This window comes from Anguilla anguilla, chromosome 9, assembly GCF_013347855.1.
Source record: "Anguilla anguilla isolate fAngAng1 chromosome 9, fAngAng1.pri, whole genome shotgun sequence".
NCBI classification, from domain to species: Eukaryota; Metazoa; Chordata; class Actinopteri; order Anguilliformes; family Anguillidae; genus Anguilla; species Anguilla anguilla.
Window position 1 is genome coordinate 26,720,310 of NC_049209.1, and position 22,283 is coordinate 26,742,592.

Below are 22,283 nucleotides of genomic sequence, written 5' to 3' on the forward strand. Positions count from 1 at the left end.
AAACTAGTTTATATGTAATTGTGTATGTAACTTTATATGTAAAACAAGTATACACAATCAAGCACAATATACGCATGTCACCAAACTTGTGATTCTGGTGCAGTCCATTGTCAGCACGTGGCAGTTGTAGACGCTCTCTTTCCTTTTCCCCTTTGCTGTGTCTTATTGTCTGATGGCCCTCTTCTCTCACGTGTCCCCCTGCTGAACGCTGGTGGTTTTGTGGCGTGCCAGATCAGCACTGCAAACGTGATGCTACGCTACCGTTCCTGCCGTTCTGTTCTGCTACGCCTTCTTCGTGACACGCTCGACTCCATGCTGAAAGAGCCCTAGCGGGCTAACGGTGTTGCTTAATTCAGGAACCAGACTAAAACTCAAACTTTCCGTTAGTGTAGAGCAGGGCCTTTCAACGGTTGCCGTCATGGGGGACAGATCACTTTTTTAAAAAACCATGCAAAGGGGCCAAGTAGGAGCAAACCATGAGCAAGATGTACTGTGCGTAAACAAACTGGATGTCGTCTTAAATATTAACGAACTTCCGATTAATATTCTGTAATTATTATGAGGTATGCTGACGCAGTGCAGAAGCTTACCTGGAATTAAGTTAAACATTTTCATGCGTGGGAGTAATGTATTTTTCTCAATGATCAAAGGGGCCAAGGCTGTGTCTGCACTGGGCTGTATTTGGCCCCAGAGCCCGCCTGTTGAATAGCCCAGCTGTGGAGCTTGGAGTGCTTCGCGTGTCCTCATAAGACACCTTGAACGAATGCATTCCGAGCGAAAACGTTTAGTCAGTACCGCCGTCTGTCGAAATAAATGTCCGGCCCACTCCCTGTTTATTGTAAGCCTTAATCATAGACGGACAAGAAAATGGAACAAGTCGATTGAGGATTACGAAAGGTTCTGATTAAGACCAGCGTCGGCTGGCTGGAAGTGAGGGAAGAGCATGCTGCGAAGCCTCCCAGCGACGTATCCACTCAGGAAACAGCTGCGGAAGAGGGGATCAGCCAGAGGTCAGGACGAGGTCGCCCGGAGGTCAGAGGTCGGCCGCGGTGCGGGGAGAGGACAGGGACGCGCCCCACAGTTATTCCCACTGGCAGAGCGCTGAGATACTAGCGTAGCGTCCACATGTGTTCAGTTCCTAGGGTGACTGATGCTGTCTGTAAGACTGGCCTGGACCCTGAGAGTGTTACTACGCTGATGGCCTGAAAAGTATCTTCGCTCGCTTTTATTTAGGTACGCACATTACAAATCAAGGCACCAGTTCCAAAGTGGGGGAATATCCTTCTCCATTCCACAATGAATTTGCTGTAAGATGCTAGTCTACCCCATGGCACTTATTTTATTATTTTATTTATTAAGAAAACGTAGGTTAATATCAGCATTTCAGTTATTAATAATTTCCAGCTTTACAACTATATAATGTTTATTGTATGTTTCAAGATTGTACTTATTTATATTATCTAACTGAAGCCAAATATACTGATGTAATCAAATCCCCTGATGTACTGTGGGACTGGCCACACCCCTTTTGCTTGTGAGCCCAGGGCCACATATCCAGTGAAACGGATACATATTCACATTGCGCAAAGTAAGAGTTACGGAGTCTTTGAGTGATCAAGAAACACATGGGAGGTCTTTTACATTCTGACCCCTGTGCTTTACACCTCTGATAGCGGGACAATTTGTTTTGTTTTTCCTCATTAGTTCTGAAATAAAACAATTAATATAACTTATGATTAAAGTGCAGTCTTATGTTATGTTATGTCAACATAATATAGCGTATTACTATTGGCTGGTGCACTGCAGTGTTATCCATGCCATATTCTAATTTCAATCTTTGTGTCATATTGGCTGTTGTCTTCTAAAAATAATCTAACTGATGAATTACAAATGGACAAGAGCAGTAAATTTGTAAAATTCTGGAATCGAGTCTTGACAGAGTTGCTTGGGGCCAGAAACCGAAATTTGTTTGCAGGTTGAAAGAAATGTGGTTTCTTTTTGGAGTGCAGTGTGGTTGTGATATGCTGTCAGATATGCTTTGCAGCTACCCTGAAGGTGTTGATGCTCTGCCCTTAAACCCTTGTCTCGCCTGCAGCAAATTCCCTGAGCCCTGCCAGTGTGGCATTATTTTGTTAGTTGTCCATCTCCGTGTCTGCAAATTTTGGGATGGAAATTGAAGTCCTGAGAAGTCCTGGTGTGACACGGCAGAATGTCGGCCATCTTGCTTTGCGCGGCTCGGGCAGGAGTTGTGTTGGTCGGTCTGACCGTGCTCCCTTACTGCTCCCTTCCTCCTAAGTGATGTGCAGTGTTTCTGCTTGGCCTGTGCTTTAAAACCCTTGTAAGGAGTCGCTCGAGTTACCCAGCTTTGGAGCAATCGCTTGGCCATGAGCCACTAGTCAGTGCCACAGTGTGGCCACTGCAGGTTAAACGGCCTGCATTTGACATCAAGCCTTTGAGGGTTTCCTTCTTTTAACAAGCAACCTGCGTTGTTTCTGACGAATGCAGTCGCATCGTTGAAATTCACCTGGCATTTCTTCATCCCATCTGCAACCGAACAATGGTTTACAACAGCAAGGGCTACTGTCCTGTAATTAAGCGTCATTTTCCTTGAAAAACAGTGAAGACATGCTAAACGTGATTGTCAGTGCTCTCGTAAGTCTTCTGTGACCACGGACATGTCGTCAGCTGACTGGAGCCGTTCCTCTGTAGTTTCTGTATGTGCACCAGTAGCCCACAGCACGTACGTCTGCCTCAGCTGTTCTGCAGGGGTTTTGGTCTCGGCACAATAAGGCTTTAGGTTGTTTTTATTGTAAATATTGATCTATTGTTGTTTTGTGCAGTTATATGGAACAATTGCAAACTGCAGAATATGTCGAATCTGTGTACGTGCAGGTGGGTACTGGTCATTCCATCTATGTTTATTTTCGTACGCTGGTCATTGTATCGACAGTGAGCTCCATAATGTTTTGGAGAAAGGCGTTTATTTTTTTTGGCTCTGTATGCCACAGTTTTAGATTTGTTAGCGAATAATTCACATGCAGTTAAAGTGCAGATTCTCAGCTTTGATTAAAAGGCATTTTATACATTTTGGGTTCACACTATACATTACAGCCCTTTTTATTCATTGTCCCCCCATTTCAGGACAGTTTGGGACAAATGGGTCATATTCAGCACGTGGTGATGTCTGGGGGTCACAGACTTCAAGCAGTCATGCATGCAAAGGATATGCGACAGTATATCCCAAACCTTATGGTGCCCAGAAATTGTACAGTATATAAAATTGTACAGTGCAAAGCCAAATCAAGAGAAATTATGTCTTTGTCACAAACACTATGGAGCTTGCTGTATGTTTACTTTCTTTCCTCTCCGTGTGTTAGGAAATTAATTACTTTATGAAGGTCCAAATTATCCACTAATTGTATAATTAGTCAGGTTATTGTACTAAACCCAGTGCCTCTGAGGACATTGGTTGTAACGCAGACTTAAATTCCTGTGGGTCATGTTCCTTTAAAAAAAGATGATCTTAGTCATCACTATTCTTAAACTGCACCCATTGTTACAGTGAATGGCTTTGCTGGCTGGCTTACCAAGACTGGCTTATCATGGTTAGAACAAACATTCTGTCAAGTTGTGCATGCTGGTTATTTTGATAGTCAGCTAGTAGATTTATCTATGTTTGATAATCTGATTAACATGCACGTTGCTTCAAATTCCGTACTTGCATACAAATTTGAAAAAGAATACTTGGAAGGTAGCTTACTAGTAATGGAGGGATTTGCCATGTTTAGAGGCACTGCCTGATAGATTCATCGCTTGATGGATGATGACTAATACGGAGCCTGTTGCTGTAAAGTGTCAGGTGGGCAGCACTGGGCTTACAGTGCAGTTTGCAGAAACAGCCATCTTATTTGAGCTGAAGAGACAGCTTTGCACTGTACTGTGTTCTTATATGTTTCCTGCAATTAAAGTCAGTACTTGAGCTGTCCAGAATGCAACACTCCACCCATCTCACATTTTAGTGATTGCGTTCTGATTCTTGATTCTTGGTTTAAAAATAATCCACATGAATTGACCTCTACCTGCTACAGTAAATGTTGCAGTACTAAGAACATTTAAAAAAAATTATATTACAGAAAGTTTTCCCTGCAAGCAGAGGTGGGTAGAGCACTCAAAAATTGTACTCAAGTACAACTATTGTTACTTTGATGTAAAACAAAATCAAAGCAAAATTAAAAGAATACCTCCTAAAAATGATTTCTGAGAAAGTATCTGTTCAAAAAACTACTCAAGTGCAAGTTACGCAAGTGTTCAATTGGCACAATTTTATTGCCAGGTCAAATGTGTGTATTTTCCAGAAGACGCTAGCTAAAGCTACATTGACTGTCTCACCGTGCATTCGTCTCCATCAAATTAGTGAGCACTCAGCTCTTACAGCTGCCACAAGCAATCATTGGATAGCGAGGTGCAAAACAAGTATTTCCCATGGAAAGTTGCGTAATGATATTGTAGGTCAGTTCATTGCAATGTTGTAGTGGTATCTAACATCCTATTTTTGTCTTAATCTGACCACAGTGAATCTAACTAGAGTCTACGTAAGCATTTGTTTTTGCTGCATGTATTCATAGTATGCCTGCGGGCATTTGTTAGTGACCTGGAGGTTGAAGTTGGTTAACTTAACTTAGCACATCATACTGGCCGCAGGTAACGTTTGCTAAATTGCTAGCAAGAAATACGCCTGGCTATGTATATTCATAGCTAAAGGTGGATGGGTACATGTGCTTAGTGCGTGTGTGCATATGTGCGTTCGTGCTTGTGTGTGGGGGGTGTTTATAGTCCTTCTGAGTCAGTCTGCTTAAGTATTTGTGGGGCACTTGTAAAACGTTATTACCCACCTCTGCCATAGATAATCAAAGTCTTCAATCAGACCAGCGGTGGCATAGACCTGGCTAGAGGGACCAGGTGATTCCCCAGTGCAGCTGAGGACACTGTGTGAGGCCTGAGAATGGCTGTTTTGATATTCATGCACACTTCCTCTAGAGTTACAGCAGTGTAATATGTGTAAGTGCCATATGTATGGGACATGTGGACAGACTTCTTCTGATGTGTGTCTGCAAATACACCTTTTTGAGCATCTGTAGTATAACCACATCATACAAAGTTGACGAGTGAAACAACAGAGTTCAGATGAGTTGGAAATCCCATTTCTGAAAGATTACTCTGCCGATAGCTGATGTGCTTGCAGTGGTGGCGTGTCGTCATCGGGCATAAAGAGAGCTTTTGCGCTCTTGGCAGCAGACGACAGGAGAGAATGTTCAGCACCGAAGCCGGATACTGCTGACCTCATTAGGTCAGAGAGGAGCATGCTTGGCTTTGCTCACGGCCATCCCAGTGGCACTGAAGGTTGGTAGGCCAGCACCATCGCTGATCAGCTGAGAGGAACACAGGATTTTCACATGGGTAACAAGGCAACAAGCTTTAGCTATGCTAGTAATAGGGGGTGCTTTCTGAATGAGAAAGGGGAAATGGTCAGAGGAGTAGGAAATTGGGGAAGGAGAGTGCCACGCAGACAGTGTTTTAGACAGAACGGGCCTGTTTATTTTGTGTGTAATTGAAGCTGAACTTCCCCAAAGCTAAGGCGCACTTGCTGGAGGAAGAGAGCCCTGAGACCCCGCCCTCTCGGGCCTGTTTGTGTTCCAGGTTGAGCAGCTGGACCGCCGTCAGCAGCGGGACTCGGAGGGCGGTTCCCGGGGCCCCAGGAGCGGCACGGGGCGCGGGGAGGAGGCGGCGCGGGTGGAGATCTGGATACGCCCCAGCGGACCCACAGGGAACGCGTCCCGCACCGGGAGCGAGTCGGGGCGGGACTCGGAGCAGGACGGAGAGCTGGGGGCTCTCAGCGCCAGCGACGTGAGTAACGGACACCCCTCCCAGCCAATCACCCGCTTAGGTTTGGTCGCCCGGCGCACTTACTGCGTACTTACTGCGTTGTGTGTTTGAGGAACACTTCCCATTGCTGAGCAATGTGCAATGAAATCAGGTTGGGTGACCTGCTTTAAAACAAACAGACAGAAATCGGCCCTTTTATCCTCCTGCTGCGGCGCTCACTGCAGTCTCGGTAGCGCTCGGACAAGCGCGTGTCACCCACCAGCGGTCAGTGTGCCGCAGCGCTCGCACAGACGGGAGTCGGGGGAAGACCCCTCGCGTGCAGCTCAGTGGGCGAGCCGTCTGGGCGGCCTCCCGCACAGCAGGGGGCGGCGGTGCACACTGAGAGTCTGTCATCCCGGCTCAGTGAAACCCTGCCATCCCCGGGTAACGGCAGAGCCAGGTGTGCGGTCCCCTGTGGGGCTGCTCGGTACTCACACGGTCCCCAGCAGCCAGTCACCCAACCCAACTGGTCAATAAGAGAGGGGCTCCACCAGCCATGGAGTGTGTTAGTAATGAACACACAGGCAACAGTGATGGGCGAATACTGTCTGGCCGCACTTTCCGGATCACTGAGCAAGTAGTTATGTGGGAAGAGATATCCACCAATCGCCTGAAGGCCTGTACTCTTGAGACTTCTGGAGCTCTTCTCTGTTTTGACCAGTGAGGTGAGGTCATGATTGTCTGTTGTTTCATTGGCGGATGATAGCGTGATATACCTACGATTCCAGTGATCCTGGCCTGTGAACCTGTGAAGCAGAAATGAAAGAGAGAGAAAGAGAGACATTAGTGGCACTTATCCTCTCTTCTCACCGCACACGCTGTGGGTTGGTTTGTAGAGGGCAGCCCAGGACCTCAGCTTTATGGTAATAAGGCCGCCGCCTGGTTTTTGAAGAAAACAAGGACAGCCTTAGGAATGGAGCAGCAGCTGTGGGTGTTCTTGGTCATTATCACCGTCAGCATCATCGTTATCATTTCTCTGTTCTCTGCGGCCGAGCCTGGCGTGATGCAGGAGAGCAGAGTGTGCATGTACAGCAGGCAGCATTGTGAGCTGGGTGTGTGTGTGTGTATTTGTGTGTGTATGTTTTTGTGTTTGTATATGTGTATGTGTATATGTAACGTGAGTGTGTGTGTATATATAACGTGTGTGTATGTGTATACTGTATGTAACGTGTGTGTATGTAATGTGTGTGAGACGTGCGTGCATGTGTGCGTGTGTATATGTAACGCATGTGTTTGTGTGTGTGTGTATGTATGTATGTGTGTATGTAGTGTGTTTGTGTGTGTGTGTGTGTATGTAACGTGTGAACTTGTAATACTATCTTTGTAGGAACCAAATGTCCTCACAAGGATAGAAAGAAATTTATCTTTGTGGGGACCTTTTGCTGGGCCCCACAAGGTCAAGAGGCTGTATTAGGATTAGGACTTAGGGTTAGGGTTACAATTAGGTTAAGGTTAGGGTTAAGGTTAGGCATGTAGTGCTTGGGGTTAGGGTTAGAGGTTACGGAATGAATGTAGTCAATGGGAAGTCCTGATAAAGATAGCAGTACAGGACTCTGTGTGTGTGTGTGTGCGTGCGTGCGTGCGTGCGTGCGTGTGTGTGTGTGCCATGTGGGCCCTGCTGCATGGCTGCAGTCACGTCCCCATCAGACCGACAGTGGGAATGTGGTCAGTTCTGTGGGGCCCAGCTCATAAAGCACTTGGCCTTGTCTCTACCCACTGCGCACGGGGACCAAAGGGGAAGCCACACGCGCTCTCACGAGTCGCGCAAATTTCTTTCCCCTTTTGACACCATTTGTTCAGTAGACTACAAGGTCAGGACCTTAAGACGCTGGCTGCTGTGGTCTGCTCTTCTTGAGAGAAGAAGCTAAGAAGAAGAAGCACTTCTCCTGTCTGACTCTTGTTTTCATTTCACCAGTGTCACATGCTCTCCTGTACAAATGCTTCAGCTGGGTACTGCTGAAGTTAGATTTTTTTTTTTGATTTTTGCTAACGGCCATTAGCGTACTTAAAGTTCTCCAGCACCACAGCGCTTGGCAGCTCGTGCACCCGCCCCCCGTTCATTTTGACATTTTGAGAGGTGTGGCAGTTTGAGATGCTGCCGGACTCTTTTTTTAGGCTGCGTGCAGATCTGCTCTGCGGTGGCCTCAGATCAGAACCCCCTGATACCCAGTGTACCTTCCGCCTGTCACGTACCTGCTCCGGCAGAGCTTTTAGTGTGTCAAGTGTGTCGTAATTCCACTGTGTACAGATGTATATACACACACACACACACACCTACACACACTTGACACGCACCGTCACATACACACACACACACCTACACACACTCGACACGCACCATCACATACACACACACATGCACCTACACACACTCGACACGCACCGTCACATACACACACGCACATGCACACACACACAGGGACAGCTATAGAAGGAACAAACCCTAATTATTTCCCTTTAAAAAAGTTAGAAACCCCAGCCTTGTTTAACAAGATAAATGATGTTATTGTGAGAAAGTTTATATTTCTTAAGTATGCGGGCAGCCATTGCTTAATATGTAAGCAAAGAAACTCAAGCGGAGGCCTTGCCCCACTGTAGAGTTGTTTCTGGTCGCTAACTGTGATGACGAGGGTTACCGTTACAGCAGAAGCCAGGAAATGATGTAGAAGAATTCGGTGAAAAAGCTCCGTGTGTCCACCAGCATGTGTGTCCCTCTCGTTCCTGGAAACGGGAGCTCTCCTGGTCCGCTGCACTTCAGAAGGAAATGGGGGAGACGGTTGCTTAAGAGAGGTGCCCGTCACAGGAGCGCACCACTTTAGCTTGATGGGAAGCCAATGGAGTTCATTTCCCAGGGCGGCCAAAGTGGCTGGGGGGGGGGGGGGGGGGGGGGGGGGGGGGGGGGGGCATCTTTTTTCCCCTCTGATGATCTGTGCTTGGCTGAGTGGGCCTTACTGAGCAGAGCTGCTAGACCAGTCTCCCCATCAACAGAAAGTGACTCCACCCACCCACCCCCCTAAGTGCTGACATCATCAAATGATGTCATTGTTTGTCCGCTGGTTTACGTGCGACCTGCCCTGCTGTGTGGGCTCGGAGAATGGCTTCCCGCTCCATCCCACTCCTGTCTGCGCTTCTCTTTCTCCACGTTGGCAGTGGCTTTTAGTACATTTTTTTGTCAATTAGCCTGAGGCAGGTAGAGCCGTCCAGCAAAAGCACAAAAGAAACTGACAGCCGCAGCAGCATTGATTTTGTGCGCTGGTTATTTATGTGCGTTTAACTTCATTTATCGGCAATTTTTCTGTTTCGTTTGTTTTCAGCCTTTATGTACCTGATTCCTTGAATCGTGGGTGCATGATTGGATTCTGTTGCGCAATCCATGCTAGTTTTTCACACAAGCTTTTTTGTGTTTTATTAATCTATCATCCCGTAAGACTTTTAAATTAGAATTTTTTTTTTTTTGATGGTTGTTCACATCCTGGATAGCTGAGGTGTTTTTCCTATGGAGAGCAAAGCGTTTGAGAATCAATCAATCAATCAATCAATCAATCAGACTTTATCTGTATAGCACTTTTCATACAAGTTAAATGTAACACAAAGTGCTTAACACAATACAACAAACCCCCACCCCCCCGGATTCCATACTCAAAGCAATGATTTTGTAAATTAATAAAACACTCAATAATAACAGCATTCAATAAAACAGGAACTGAGAAAGCTGCTGTCAGTACTCACTCTTCTGATAGTATCCCATGTTCCCATTGGACTCAGCAGCTGATATTGGCTTCACTTAGCTAGCGAGCATTGCGTGTGTAAATAATGCATGCTTCTGTGACCTGGCCGGCCATTTGGGAAACGGGAGGAGGACGTGCGCCTTACCCTCCGTGTGAAACTGTGCACAAGTGGGCTGCGTATCGCACTTTTTAATAAAACGAAAAAATTAAAAATAAAAAATCTGCTCCATTAAATCCTGAAACCTCTGATTTTGTGGCGTCATACCAAGGAGTGTGTGTTGGGTTTTTAAAAAATATTTTTTATAATGTGCTCCATTTCCCAATCGCATAGTGTGCCATACATAACTTCTACATTAGCCACAATAACAGCATAAGGCAGACGCTCGCAGTATATCATAAATCACTTTATCCTCAGAGATGAGTGCTGCCCCCGCGGCCGGGGCGGCAGTCGGGCCAGCTCCCGGCTCCTCGGTTGTCGTAGCAATCCTCCGCGGCGCAGCGACTGTCGCTAACTGCCACGCCCTGCGACCCCCGGCGAGCCGCCCTCCGGTCGTGAATTTGGCGAATGTGAGGCGTTCTATATGACCCCGGAACGAGCAGCACGGCTGCGCATTTCAGCCCTTTTCTGGATGTGCGCATTTTTAAAGGCCTGTTTGACCTGGGTCTCACGGGTTTTGTGCGCACGCTCTCTGATGCGCTTGCGCGTTCAAGCGTTCGTTCGTTCGTCAGCGCGTTCAAGCGTTCGTTCGTTCGTCAGCGCGTTCAAGCGTTCGTTCGTTCGTCAGCGCGTTCGTTCGTTCGTCAGCGCGTTCAAGCGTTCGTTCGTTCGTCAGCGCGTTCAAGCGTCCGTTCGTTCGTTCGTCAGCGCGTTCGTTCGTTCGTCAGCACGTTCAAGCGTTCGTTCGTCAGCGCGTTCAAGCGTTCGTTCGTCAGCGCGTTCAAGCGTTCGTTCGTTCGTCAGCGCGTTCAAGCGTCCGTTCGTTCGTCAGCGCGTTCGTTCGTTCGTCAGCGCGTTCAAGCGTTCGTTCGTTCGTCAGCGCGTTCAAGCGTTCGTTCGTCAGCACGTTCAAGCGTTCGTTCGTCAGCGCGTTCAAGCGTTCGTTCGTCAGCGCGTTCAAGCGTTCGTTCGTCAGCGCGTTCAAGCGTTCGTTCGTCAGCGCGTTCAAGCGTCCGTTCGTCAGCGCGTTCAAGCGTTCGTTCGTTCGTCAGCGCGTTCAAGCGTTCGTTCGTTCGTCAGCGCGTTCAAGCGTTCGTTCGTTCGTCAGCGCGTTCAAGCGTTCGTTCGTCAGCACGTTCAAGCGTTCGTTCGTTCGTCAGCGCGTTCAAGCGTTCGTTAGTCAGCGCGTTCAAGCGTTCGTTCGTCAGCACGTTCAGTTGCGGGCGTTCGACCCCCAGAGCCCTGATTTAATTTTTTTTTTTTAACGAAAGGCAGGAGACGGTTTTTTTAAACGTTGGAAAGGCCGCTCGTCTGCGTTAGTTGAACACAAGTGACGGAAATGCGGTTGACTCACGAGCGTCATGAAAGCGAAACCCATTGCTTTGTGGGGGACCGCGGCCCGGCCCTCATTACGCACGGCGTGCGGCAGGGTCACGCCCGACCCGGGGGGAGACGGGTCAGAGCGGGCCGGGCCGGGCCGGGCCGGGCCGGGCCGGGCGGGCGCTTAACGAGCGCTGAGGGCAGTTGGGCGGGCGCGGGTCTTTCTCTCTGCCGCGTCGGCGCTGTGATGTGAGCGCTGGCGTGTTGGCGGTGACTGTACTCTGAGTCACAGCCCGGGGAACGGCGGGTGAAAGAGCAGAGCGCAGCGAGCGGGCGGGCAGGCGGCCTCGGCGTGAACGACGACAAAACTTCCAGCGCCCTTTAGAGCCTCACATGTTCCGCCGGAGGCCGCCACGTTTGCAACGCTTCGCTTTTTAAAAAAAACAACAAAAAAAACATTTTTTAAGCAAGCCGGCTCTGGATGTTGGATTGTGGATGTGTCGTAATAATCGCCCTCCCTCGTGTTCGACGCAGCTTGTTTTCACTCGTCCTATTCGGTGAAAAGACGAGGGCGAGATTTGTGGGAAAAGCGTTCACAAAAAGAATACAGAACCAATTTTCTGAATGGGTTCTTTTTTTGTTGCACATTGCTGTTCTTTTTTGTGATGTGCAGTACACAGTATAGTAATACAGTTGCACTGTTTGACTATGACTAATCAGTACAATCATCCATTGTTACATACATGCATTTCCAAAAGTATGTGGACACCCCTTTTAATGAGTGGTTTTGGGTATTTCAGCCACACCCATTGCTAACGGGTGCATATAATGAAACATATAGCCGTTGTAGAATGGGTCGTACTGAAAAGCTCAGTGACTCAATGTGGCATTGTCATACGTTGCCACCTTTCCAGTTCATCAAAATTCTGCCCTGCTAGAGCTGCCCCCGTCAACTGCTGTTGTTGTGAAGTGGAAACGTATAGAAGCAACAACAGCTCAGCCGTGAAGCGGTAGGTCATGCAAGCCCACGGAATGGGACCGCCTAGTGTTGAAACGTGTAGTGCGTAAAAGACATCAGCACCCACTACGGAGTTCCAGACCACCTCTGGAAACAACATTGGCACAAGAACCGCTTGTCGAGAGCTTTGTGAATTGGGTTTCCGTGGCTGAGCAGCCGTACACAGGCCTAAGATCACCGTGCACAATGCCAAGCGTCAGCTGTGCTGGTGTAAAGCACACCGCCATTGGACTATGGAGCAGTGGAAATGCGTTGGCTGGAGTGATGAATCGGGCTATCTGGCAGTCTGACGGTCTGGCGGAATGCATATTGCCAACTGTGCTGGCCCGAATGGCGCCAACTCTGAAGTTTGATGGAGGAACAATAATGGTCTGGGGCTGTTTTTTATGGTTTGGTCTCAGCCCCTTAGTTCCAGTGAAGGCAAATCTTAATTCGACAGCATAGTGACATTCTAGAGAATTGTGCGCTTCCAACTTTGTGGCAATAGTTTGTTGAAGGACCTTTCCTGTTTCAGCAGGACAGTGCCCCCGTGCACAAAGCGCGGTCCGTGGTTTGCTGAGTTAGGCAGGGAAGAACTTGCATGGCCTGCACAGAGCCCTGACCTCTACCCCATCAAGCACCTTTGGGATGAATTGGAATGCTGACTGCGAGCCAAGCCTTATCGCCCAACATCAGTGGCAGGCCTCACACTCAACATCAGTGCCAGGCCTTACACTCAACATCAGAGCCAGGCCTTACACTCAACATCAGAGCCAGGCCTTACACTCAACATCAGAGCCAGGCCTTACACTCAACATCAGTGCCAGGCCTTACACTCAACATCAGTGCCCGACCTCACTAATGCTCTTGTGGCTGAATGGAAGTGAATCCCTGCAGCCATGTTTCAAAATCTGGTGGAAAGCCTTCCCAGAGGAATGGAGGCTGATACAGCAGCAAAGGGGGACCAGCTCCATACTAATGCCCATGGTTTTACGGATGAGATGTTCAGTTATTACATGTGGGTGTGATGTTCAGGTGTCCACATACTTTTGGAAATGTAGTGTAGCACCTAAGTGTATTTCATTTTTTGTTAATTTTATTATTGCATCTTATTACAAATTTAAGTGTATCAGCCTGCCAGAAATACGTTCATCAATATTTTCCAAGAGGGTCCATTGATTGCTGTGTGTGTGTGTGCGCGTGTGTGTGTGTGCGTGCGTGTGTGTTTCGTGTCTGGATGTGGTGAGCTCAGACTGCAGATGATGAAGGGGAGTGACTCAGCGGCGGTGTGGCACTCTGGGCTGTGACTGCAGCAGTCTGGTGGGATTGTTCCCTGCCTCTGCACGACTGCTGTGGCTATGGGCCGGGCTGTGCTGGGCCGGGCCAGGGCAGGACTGGGCTCTGCTGGGCTGTGCTGGGCCGGGCCAGGGCAGGACTGGGCTCTGCTGGGCTGTGCTGGGCTGGGCCAGGGCAGGACTGGGCTCGGCTGTGCTGGGAGAGTGCGGGACGGACCTGGAGCTCTGCTGGAGTCTGTGGGCCCGCTCTCCTGGGGAGGACTGTGCTCCTCTCTCACAGGGATGGAGAGATGGGAAGGCCAGGTGTGTGGGGGAGTGGGACAGTTTTGGGACGGTATGAGAGGATCTACTGCTCCAGCACACGACCCCGAACGCGCACACGCACTGTCACCCCCACCCATACAACAAGCTGACTAAAGGCACACTGTATCCTCAGCACTTTGTTATGGGTTGAGTGGTTGGGCAAATGTAATGAAATATGAGACGGAAGGTGTTGCATAAATGCAGTCTATTCTTGTAACATGGCTGACATATGTATACAATGCTTTAAATGTCAAATCGTGCCCAGCTGTGTTTTCTCAATATACCGCTTTAAACTGCCATTCTCTAGCCCGCTTGTACGTATTTGTGAATCACTTCACCAGTCGCTTATTGCCCTCCATCTTTCTTTTTTACCTGTTCCCTTTCTGTTCTCCCCTGCGTCTGTTTATCATTCATTCCCTTTTCTCTCCCTCCCAAATGAGAGGAGGCAGTGGTGGCGAGACCTTAACTCTCACAGTGACTCACCACTGAGCTGAGAGAAGCATGTGCGCGCACGCACCTACACACACACACACACCTACACACACCTACACACACACACACCTACACACACACACACACCTACACACACACACACACCTACACACACACAGGCACCTACACACACACACACACCTACACACACACACACACACACACACACACACCTACACACACACACACACACACACACACACACCTACACACACACACACACCTACACACACACACACACCTACACACACACACACCTACACACACACGCACCTACACACACACACACACCTACACACACACACACACACACACCTACACACACACACGCACCTACACACACACACACACACCTACACACACACACGCACCTACACACACACACACACACCTACACACACACACACACACCTACACTCACACACACACCTACACACACACACACACACCTACACACACACACACGCACCTACACACACACACACCTACACACACACACACATACACACACACACACGCACCTACACACACACACACGCACCTACACACACACACACACCTACACACACACACACACACACACCTACACACACACACACTCACACACACACACACACACACACACACACTCACACACACACACACACACACGCACCTACACACACACACACACCTACACACACACACACACACACACCTACACACACACACACACACACACACACCTACACACACACACACACACACCTACACACACACCTACACACACACACACACCTACACACACACACACCTACACACACACACACACACACACCTACACACACACACACACACACACACACACCTACACACACACACACACACCTACACACACACACACACACACACCTACACACACACCTACACACACACACACACACACACACACCTACACACACACACACACACACACACACACCTACACACACACACACACACCTACACACACACACACACACACACCTACACACACACACACACACCTACACACACACACACACACACACCTACACACACACACACACACACCTACACACACACACACACACCTACACACACACACACACCTACACACACACACACACCTACACACACACACACACGCACCTACACACACACACACACCTACACACACACACACCTACACACACACACGCACCTACACACACACACGCACCTACACACACACACACACCTACACACACACACACGCACCTACACACACACACGCACCTACACACACACACACACCTACACACACACACACGCACCTACACACACACACACCTACACACACACACCTACACACACACACACACACACACCTACACACACACACGCACCTACACACACACACACACCTACACACACACACACGCACCTACACACACACACACCTACACACACACACACGCACCTACACACACACACACACCTACACACACACACACGCACCTACACACACACACACACCTACACACACACACACGCACCTACACACACACACACCTACACACACACACACACACACACGCACCTACACACACACACACACACCTACACACACACACACACACACACACACACACACACACACACACACACCTACACACACACCTACACACACACACACACACGCACCTACACACACACACACACCTACACACACACACACACACACACACACACACACACACACGCACCTACACACACACCTACACACACACACACACACACACACACACACGCACCTACACACACACACACCTACACACACACACACACACACACACACACACACGCACCTACACACACACACACACCTACACACACACACACACACACACACGCACCTACACACACACACACACCTACACACACACACACACACACACACACGCACCTACACACACACACACACCTACACACACACACACACACACACACACACGCACCTACACACACACCTACACACACACACACACGCACCTACACACACACACACACACACACACCTACACACACACACACACACACACACACACACACACACACGCACCTACACACACACCTACACACACACACACACCTACACACACACACACACACACACACCTACACACACACACACACACACACCTACACACACACACACACACACACACACCTACACACACACACACACACACACACACACACACACACACACCTACACACACACACACACACACACACACCTACACACACGCACCTACACACACACACACCTACACACACACACACACACACCTACACACACATACACACACACACACACACACACACACACCTACACACACACACACACACACACACACACCTACACACACACACACACGCACCTACACACACACCTACACACACACACATGCACACCTACACACACACACACGCACCTACACACACACACACACACCTACACACACACACACACACACACACACACGCACCTACACACACACACACACACACACACACACCTACACACACACACACACACGCACCTACACACACACACACACACACGCACCTACACACACACACACACACCTACACACACACACGCACCTACACACACACACACACACACACACACACACACACACACCTACACACACACACGCACCTACACACACACACACACACACACACCTACACACACACACACACCTACACACACACACACGCACCTACACGTACCTACACACACACACACACCTACACACACACACACACACACACCTACACACACACACACACACACCTACACACACACACACACACGCACCTACACACACACACACACACACGCACCTACACACACACACACACACACCTACACACACACACACACACACACGCACCTACACACACACACACACCTACACACACACACACACACACACACACCTACACACACACACACACACACGCACCTACACACACACACACGCACCTACACACACACACACACACCTACACACACCCACACACACGCACACACACACACACGCACCTACACACACACACGCACCTACACACACACACACACACACACGCACCTACACACACACACACACACCTACACACACACACACGCACCTACACACACACACACACACACATACGCACCTACACACACACACGCACCTACACACACACACACGCACCTACACACACACACACACCTACACACACACACACACACACACACACCTACACACACACACACACACACACACGCACCTACACACACACATAAACACGCACCTACACACACAAACGCACCTACACACACACACACACACAAACGCACCTACACACACACACACACACATACGCACACACACGCACCTACACACACACACACACACATACGCACACACACGCACCTACACACACACACACACACACACGCACACACACGCACCTACACACACACACACACACACACGCACACACACGCACCTACACACACACACACGCACCTACACACACACACACATGCACCTACACACACACACACGCGCACCTACACACACACACACCTACACACACGCACACGCACCTACACACACACACACACACACCTACACACACGCACACACCTACACACACACACACACGCACACACACACGCACCTACACACACACACACACGCACCTACACACACACACACACACGCACCTACACACACACACACACACACACCTACACACACACACGCACACACACACACGCACCTACACACACAGACACACACACCTACACACACACACGCACACACCTACACACACAAAGACGCACACACACACACGCGCACCTACACACGCATACACCTACGAACACACACACACACGTACACACACGCACCTGCACATGCAAACACACGCACCTACACACGCACACACACACACACACACACACCTATACATATACGCACTCATACACCTATACACACACACACACACGCACACACACCTATACACATACGCACACATACACCTATACACACACACACACACGCACACACACCTATACATATACGCACACATACACCTATACACACACATGCGCACCTATACATACACACGCACAGCTATACATATACTCACACACACACGCACCTATACACGCACACACATGCGCACAGGGACACACACACACAAACATGCGTATATATATATATATATATTTATATATATATATATATATATATATAGATATATTTATATATGCACAGTTGCATTTATAGACTCAGATCTTGGTCAAATAAGATTCTCACGGGCTACATTTACACGCAGGCTGCACGTTCTCACACCCGTACCCGTGCCTGCGCTGTGAGCCTGCGCTCTGTGTTTATAGAGGCGGTGTATTTGACGCAGGCTCGTCAAGTAAATGCCCAGCTTTCATTTTTCTGCTACACAAAAACAGAAGAAGGCCGTAGCTCCTGGTAAGGCATCCTGTTTTAGTAGAAAGAAGGAAGAAGGTATTCATGCATAAACAGAACAGAGTGGTAAGATATCGAGCGATTCTGAGCATCGATGTTGATGTATTATCATACCGTTGCTGGGCACTCACACGCACACACACACACACACACACGTACGCACACGCCTCCCAAGGACAGGAAGCGAGAAACTGGAGGTCAAAGCAAGTTCTCGACGTGCTCAGGAAGCGCTGAGCGCCGTGACTCACCCTCTGCGGCTGAGAGGCAGGCAGGGAGATGGGTATCGGCGGGCAGAGTCGTCATCCACGCGCCGTCGCCATGGTTACCCCCTCGTCAGCGCTCGCTGCGCTCTCGCACACGAATAGCCGGCGTGCGGGGCGAGCGGCCCTGGCGTTGGTTAGCGACGGCGCGGCCGTCTACGCGCGGGGACGCAGGCGCGGCCTTCTGAGAAAAGGACCGGCGTCCGTCGCCGAGCCGACGGAAAAGGAGGGGCAGAAGCGCCTCCTTTCGCTCCTCTGCGGATTCTCCCCGGCCTGCGCGCCAACGGTCCTCCTCCGCTGCTTCTCCCGCGCGCCGCAGAACCCGTTCAGAAACGCGGCGCGTCCGCACGTGATGTCGCACCGGCGCGGTCTGTGAAGATGGCCGAGCCGCTCCGATCCGAACGCTGTGCGCACTGTGGCGCAGTTTCCGCGTAAAGCGCTTCTTTTCCGGTTGGACACACTTCGGCCGAGCTCGGCTCTGGCGTGCGCTGAACGCCGCGTCATGCTCGCGTGCGCCGTGCCGGTGCTCACCGGTCGGAGGCTCTTCAGCCGAAGCCTCGCAGGGCCTTCGCTCCGCAAGTTAGTTTTACTTTTGACTTGAAATGCAGCCCGCAGTCCCTGCGAGGCGTACCTCGGTGGCCTTGTCCAGGACGCGCGTACAGAATCTCAAGCCCTGCTCGGTTAGAGAACAGGCTGTGCAAAAGGACAGAACAGACTGCTCTCCTGACACATTCGCATAAGTTTACCTTCACTTCATTTTAAGTGTGCGTCTGAGCAGGCCGGGACAGACAGGGACAGGTTTTTGAGAACAAGTGGCCGTGCTGAGCGATAGTGTTCCTTTTCCTTGCGTTTCCTGTACCTGTCTCCCGCACGCGCTCCGTGCGCTTCCTGTACCTGTCTCCCGCACGCGCTCCGTGCGCTTCCTGTACCTGTCTCCCGCACGCGCTCCGTGCGCTTCCTGTACCTGTCTCCCGCACGCGCTCCGTGCGCTTCCTGTACCTGTCTCCCGCACGCGCTCCGTGCGTTTCCTTTGCCTGTCTCCCGCACGCGCTCCGTGCGTTTCCTTTGCCTGTCTCCCGCACGCGCTCCGTGCGCTTCCTGTACCTGTCTCCCGCACGCGCTCCGTGCGCTTCCTGTACCTGTCTCCCGCACGCGCTCCGTGCGCTTCCTGTACCTGTCTCCCGCACGCGCTCCGTGCGCTTCCTGTACCTGTCTCCCGCACGCGCTCCGTGCGCTTCCTGTACCTGTCTCCCGCACGCGCTCCGTGCGCTTCCTGTACCTGTCTCCCGCACGCGCTCCGTGCGCTTCCTGTACCTGTCTCCCGCACGCACTCCGTGCGCTTCCTGTACCTGTCTCCCGCACGCGCTCCGTGCGCTTCCTGTACCTGTCTCCCGCACGCGCTCAGTGCGTTTCCTGTACCTGTCTCCCGCACGCGCTCCTTGTGTTTCCTGTACCTGTCTCCCGCACGCGCTCCGTGCGCTTCCTGTACCTGTCTCCCGCACGCGCTCCGTGCGCTTCCTGTACCTGTCTCCCGCACGCGCTCCGTGCGTTTCCTTTGCCAGTCTCCCGCACGCGCTCCGTGCGCTTCCTGTACCTGTCTCCCGCACGCGCTCCGTGCGCTTCCTGTACCTGTCTCCCGCACGCGCTCCGTGCGCTTCCTGTACCTGTCTCCCGTACGCGCTCCGTGCGCTTCCTGTACCTGTCTCCCGTACGCGCTCCGTGCGCTTCCTGTACCTGTCTCCCGCACGCGCTCCGTGCGCTTCCTGTACCTGTCTCCCGCACGCGCTCAGTGCGTTTCCTGTACCTGTCTCCCGCGTTATCCACATGCATAGTTCTCATTCTTTAAGTGGAGGCGTATTTTGGGTCAGACCCTGAGGAAGGGATGTGTTTGTTCGGGCGAAGCTGAACGCACACCAAGCCAGCAACCCTCATGGGGCCCATCTGAGATGTTCAGGGTGGTCGACTGAAACCTTTCCCTTGGGGATTCCTCCTTTCCTAGAGCTTGCTTAGTTACCCCATCCCCCAGCCACCCAAAAGCTATTGCCTGACTTTCCACCTTCCCTAGAGTTTGCTTTGTTGGCCCGGCCAACCAAAACTTGTCCTTGGATTTCCTCATTCCCAAGACCTTGCTTAGTTGTGCACACCCTCCAGCCAAATGAAACCTTTCCCTGGGTTTCTGCCTTCCCTAGAGCTTGCTTATTCCCATCCCCCACCCACCTGACCAACCACAATGTTTCCTTGGGTTTCCTCCATCCCAAGCACTTCCTTAGTTGCCCACCCACCTGGCCAGCCAAAACCTTTCCCTGGGTTTCCTCCTAACCTAGCGCTTGCTTGGCTCCCCCACCCCCTCCAGGACGCCCTCCCCGTCCGCCGTGTACTTCCCCAGGGCAGAGTGTGTAAGATTCCCCCCCGCTTCCCGTGCCCGGCCTGTCCTGCCTGGCTCCCGCCTTGACATGGGCTGCTAGCTTTATTATTGTTTAAGCGCTGTAATGGCTATCATAGATCAGGCTCTTATTTTGCTCTCGGGGCCTAGTTTAGTTTAGCTTAGCGGCTTACAGGTGGATTCTCTGATAAACACTCCGCTCTGTTGTAGTAACAGTTAAAGGCTCACTTAACAGACCGCTAATGTATACACCCACTCCTATGTGTATAATAGAAGGAAACACTCTTGTCTAAAGTTAATATTATATTAGATTTATAGCTAGTAAAAGATGTGCTACTGTGCCACGCCGCCCGACTCCACAGAACTATTGTTCTCGTCGTGGCTCGGCTAGCCTTACGCCACTGCCCTTTCCTCTTCACCTGAAATGCAGAAACACTCTGTGGTCAGTAATGCAGATCTGCGCATGTTCTTTCAGGCCGTGTGAAAGAAACTTTGGTCACCCGGGTTCTGTGATAGACTATTAAGAAATGGCATTAGCGTCATTAACAGTTGCTTTTGTTTGCTGAGTAATGGATGAGTCACTGTATTTCAGGGTTTTCCTTTTTTGAAGACAGCTTCGCCCAGTCCTGCTTCTGCATCTAGGCAATTAACAGGCATTCTTATGCAGAGAGACTTAGACAGCGCACTTTTTAAGAACACACAAAGCCTGTTGTGTATTTGAGCTGTTCAGGTTAAACGCCCTTGCTCATGGTAGTGCCCCACCTGGGAATCAAACCTTTAACCTGTGTGTGTGTGTGTGTGTTTGTGTGTGTCCCTCTCTGTCTGTCTGTCTGTCAGTGTCCGATGTAGGTGCAGGTTTTTTGCTTTAGTCCAGTGCTAAGACACCCGATTCTA

At 50.4% G+C, this 22,283-nt stretch overlaps 1 protein-coding gene across 1 annotated transcript in view; it reads left to right on the plus strand.

The window, feature by feature from the left end:
• smg6 (SMG6 nonsense mediated mRNA decay factor) overlaps nucleotides 1–22,283 on the plus strand; it is a 113,619-nt gene that overhangs the window by 12,152 nt on the left and 79,184 nt on the right. The window contains exon 9 of the mRNA XM_035433727.1: nucleotides 5,698–5,904. Within this exon, the coding sequence (XP_035289618.1) occupies nucleotides 5,698–5,904 (207 nt within the window). The remainder of the gene's footprint in view (nucleotides 1–5,697; nucleotides 5,905–22,283) is intronic.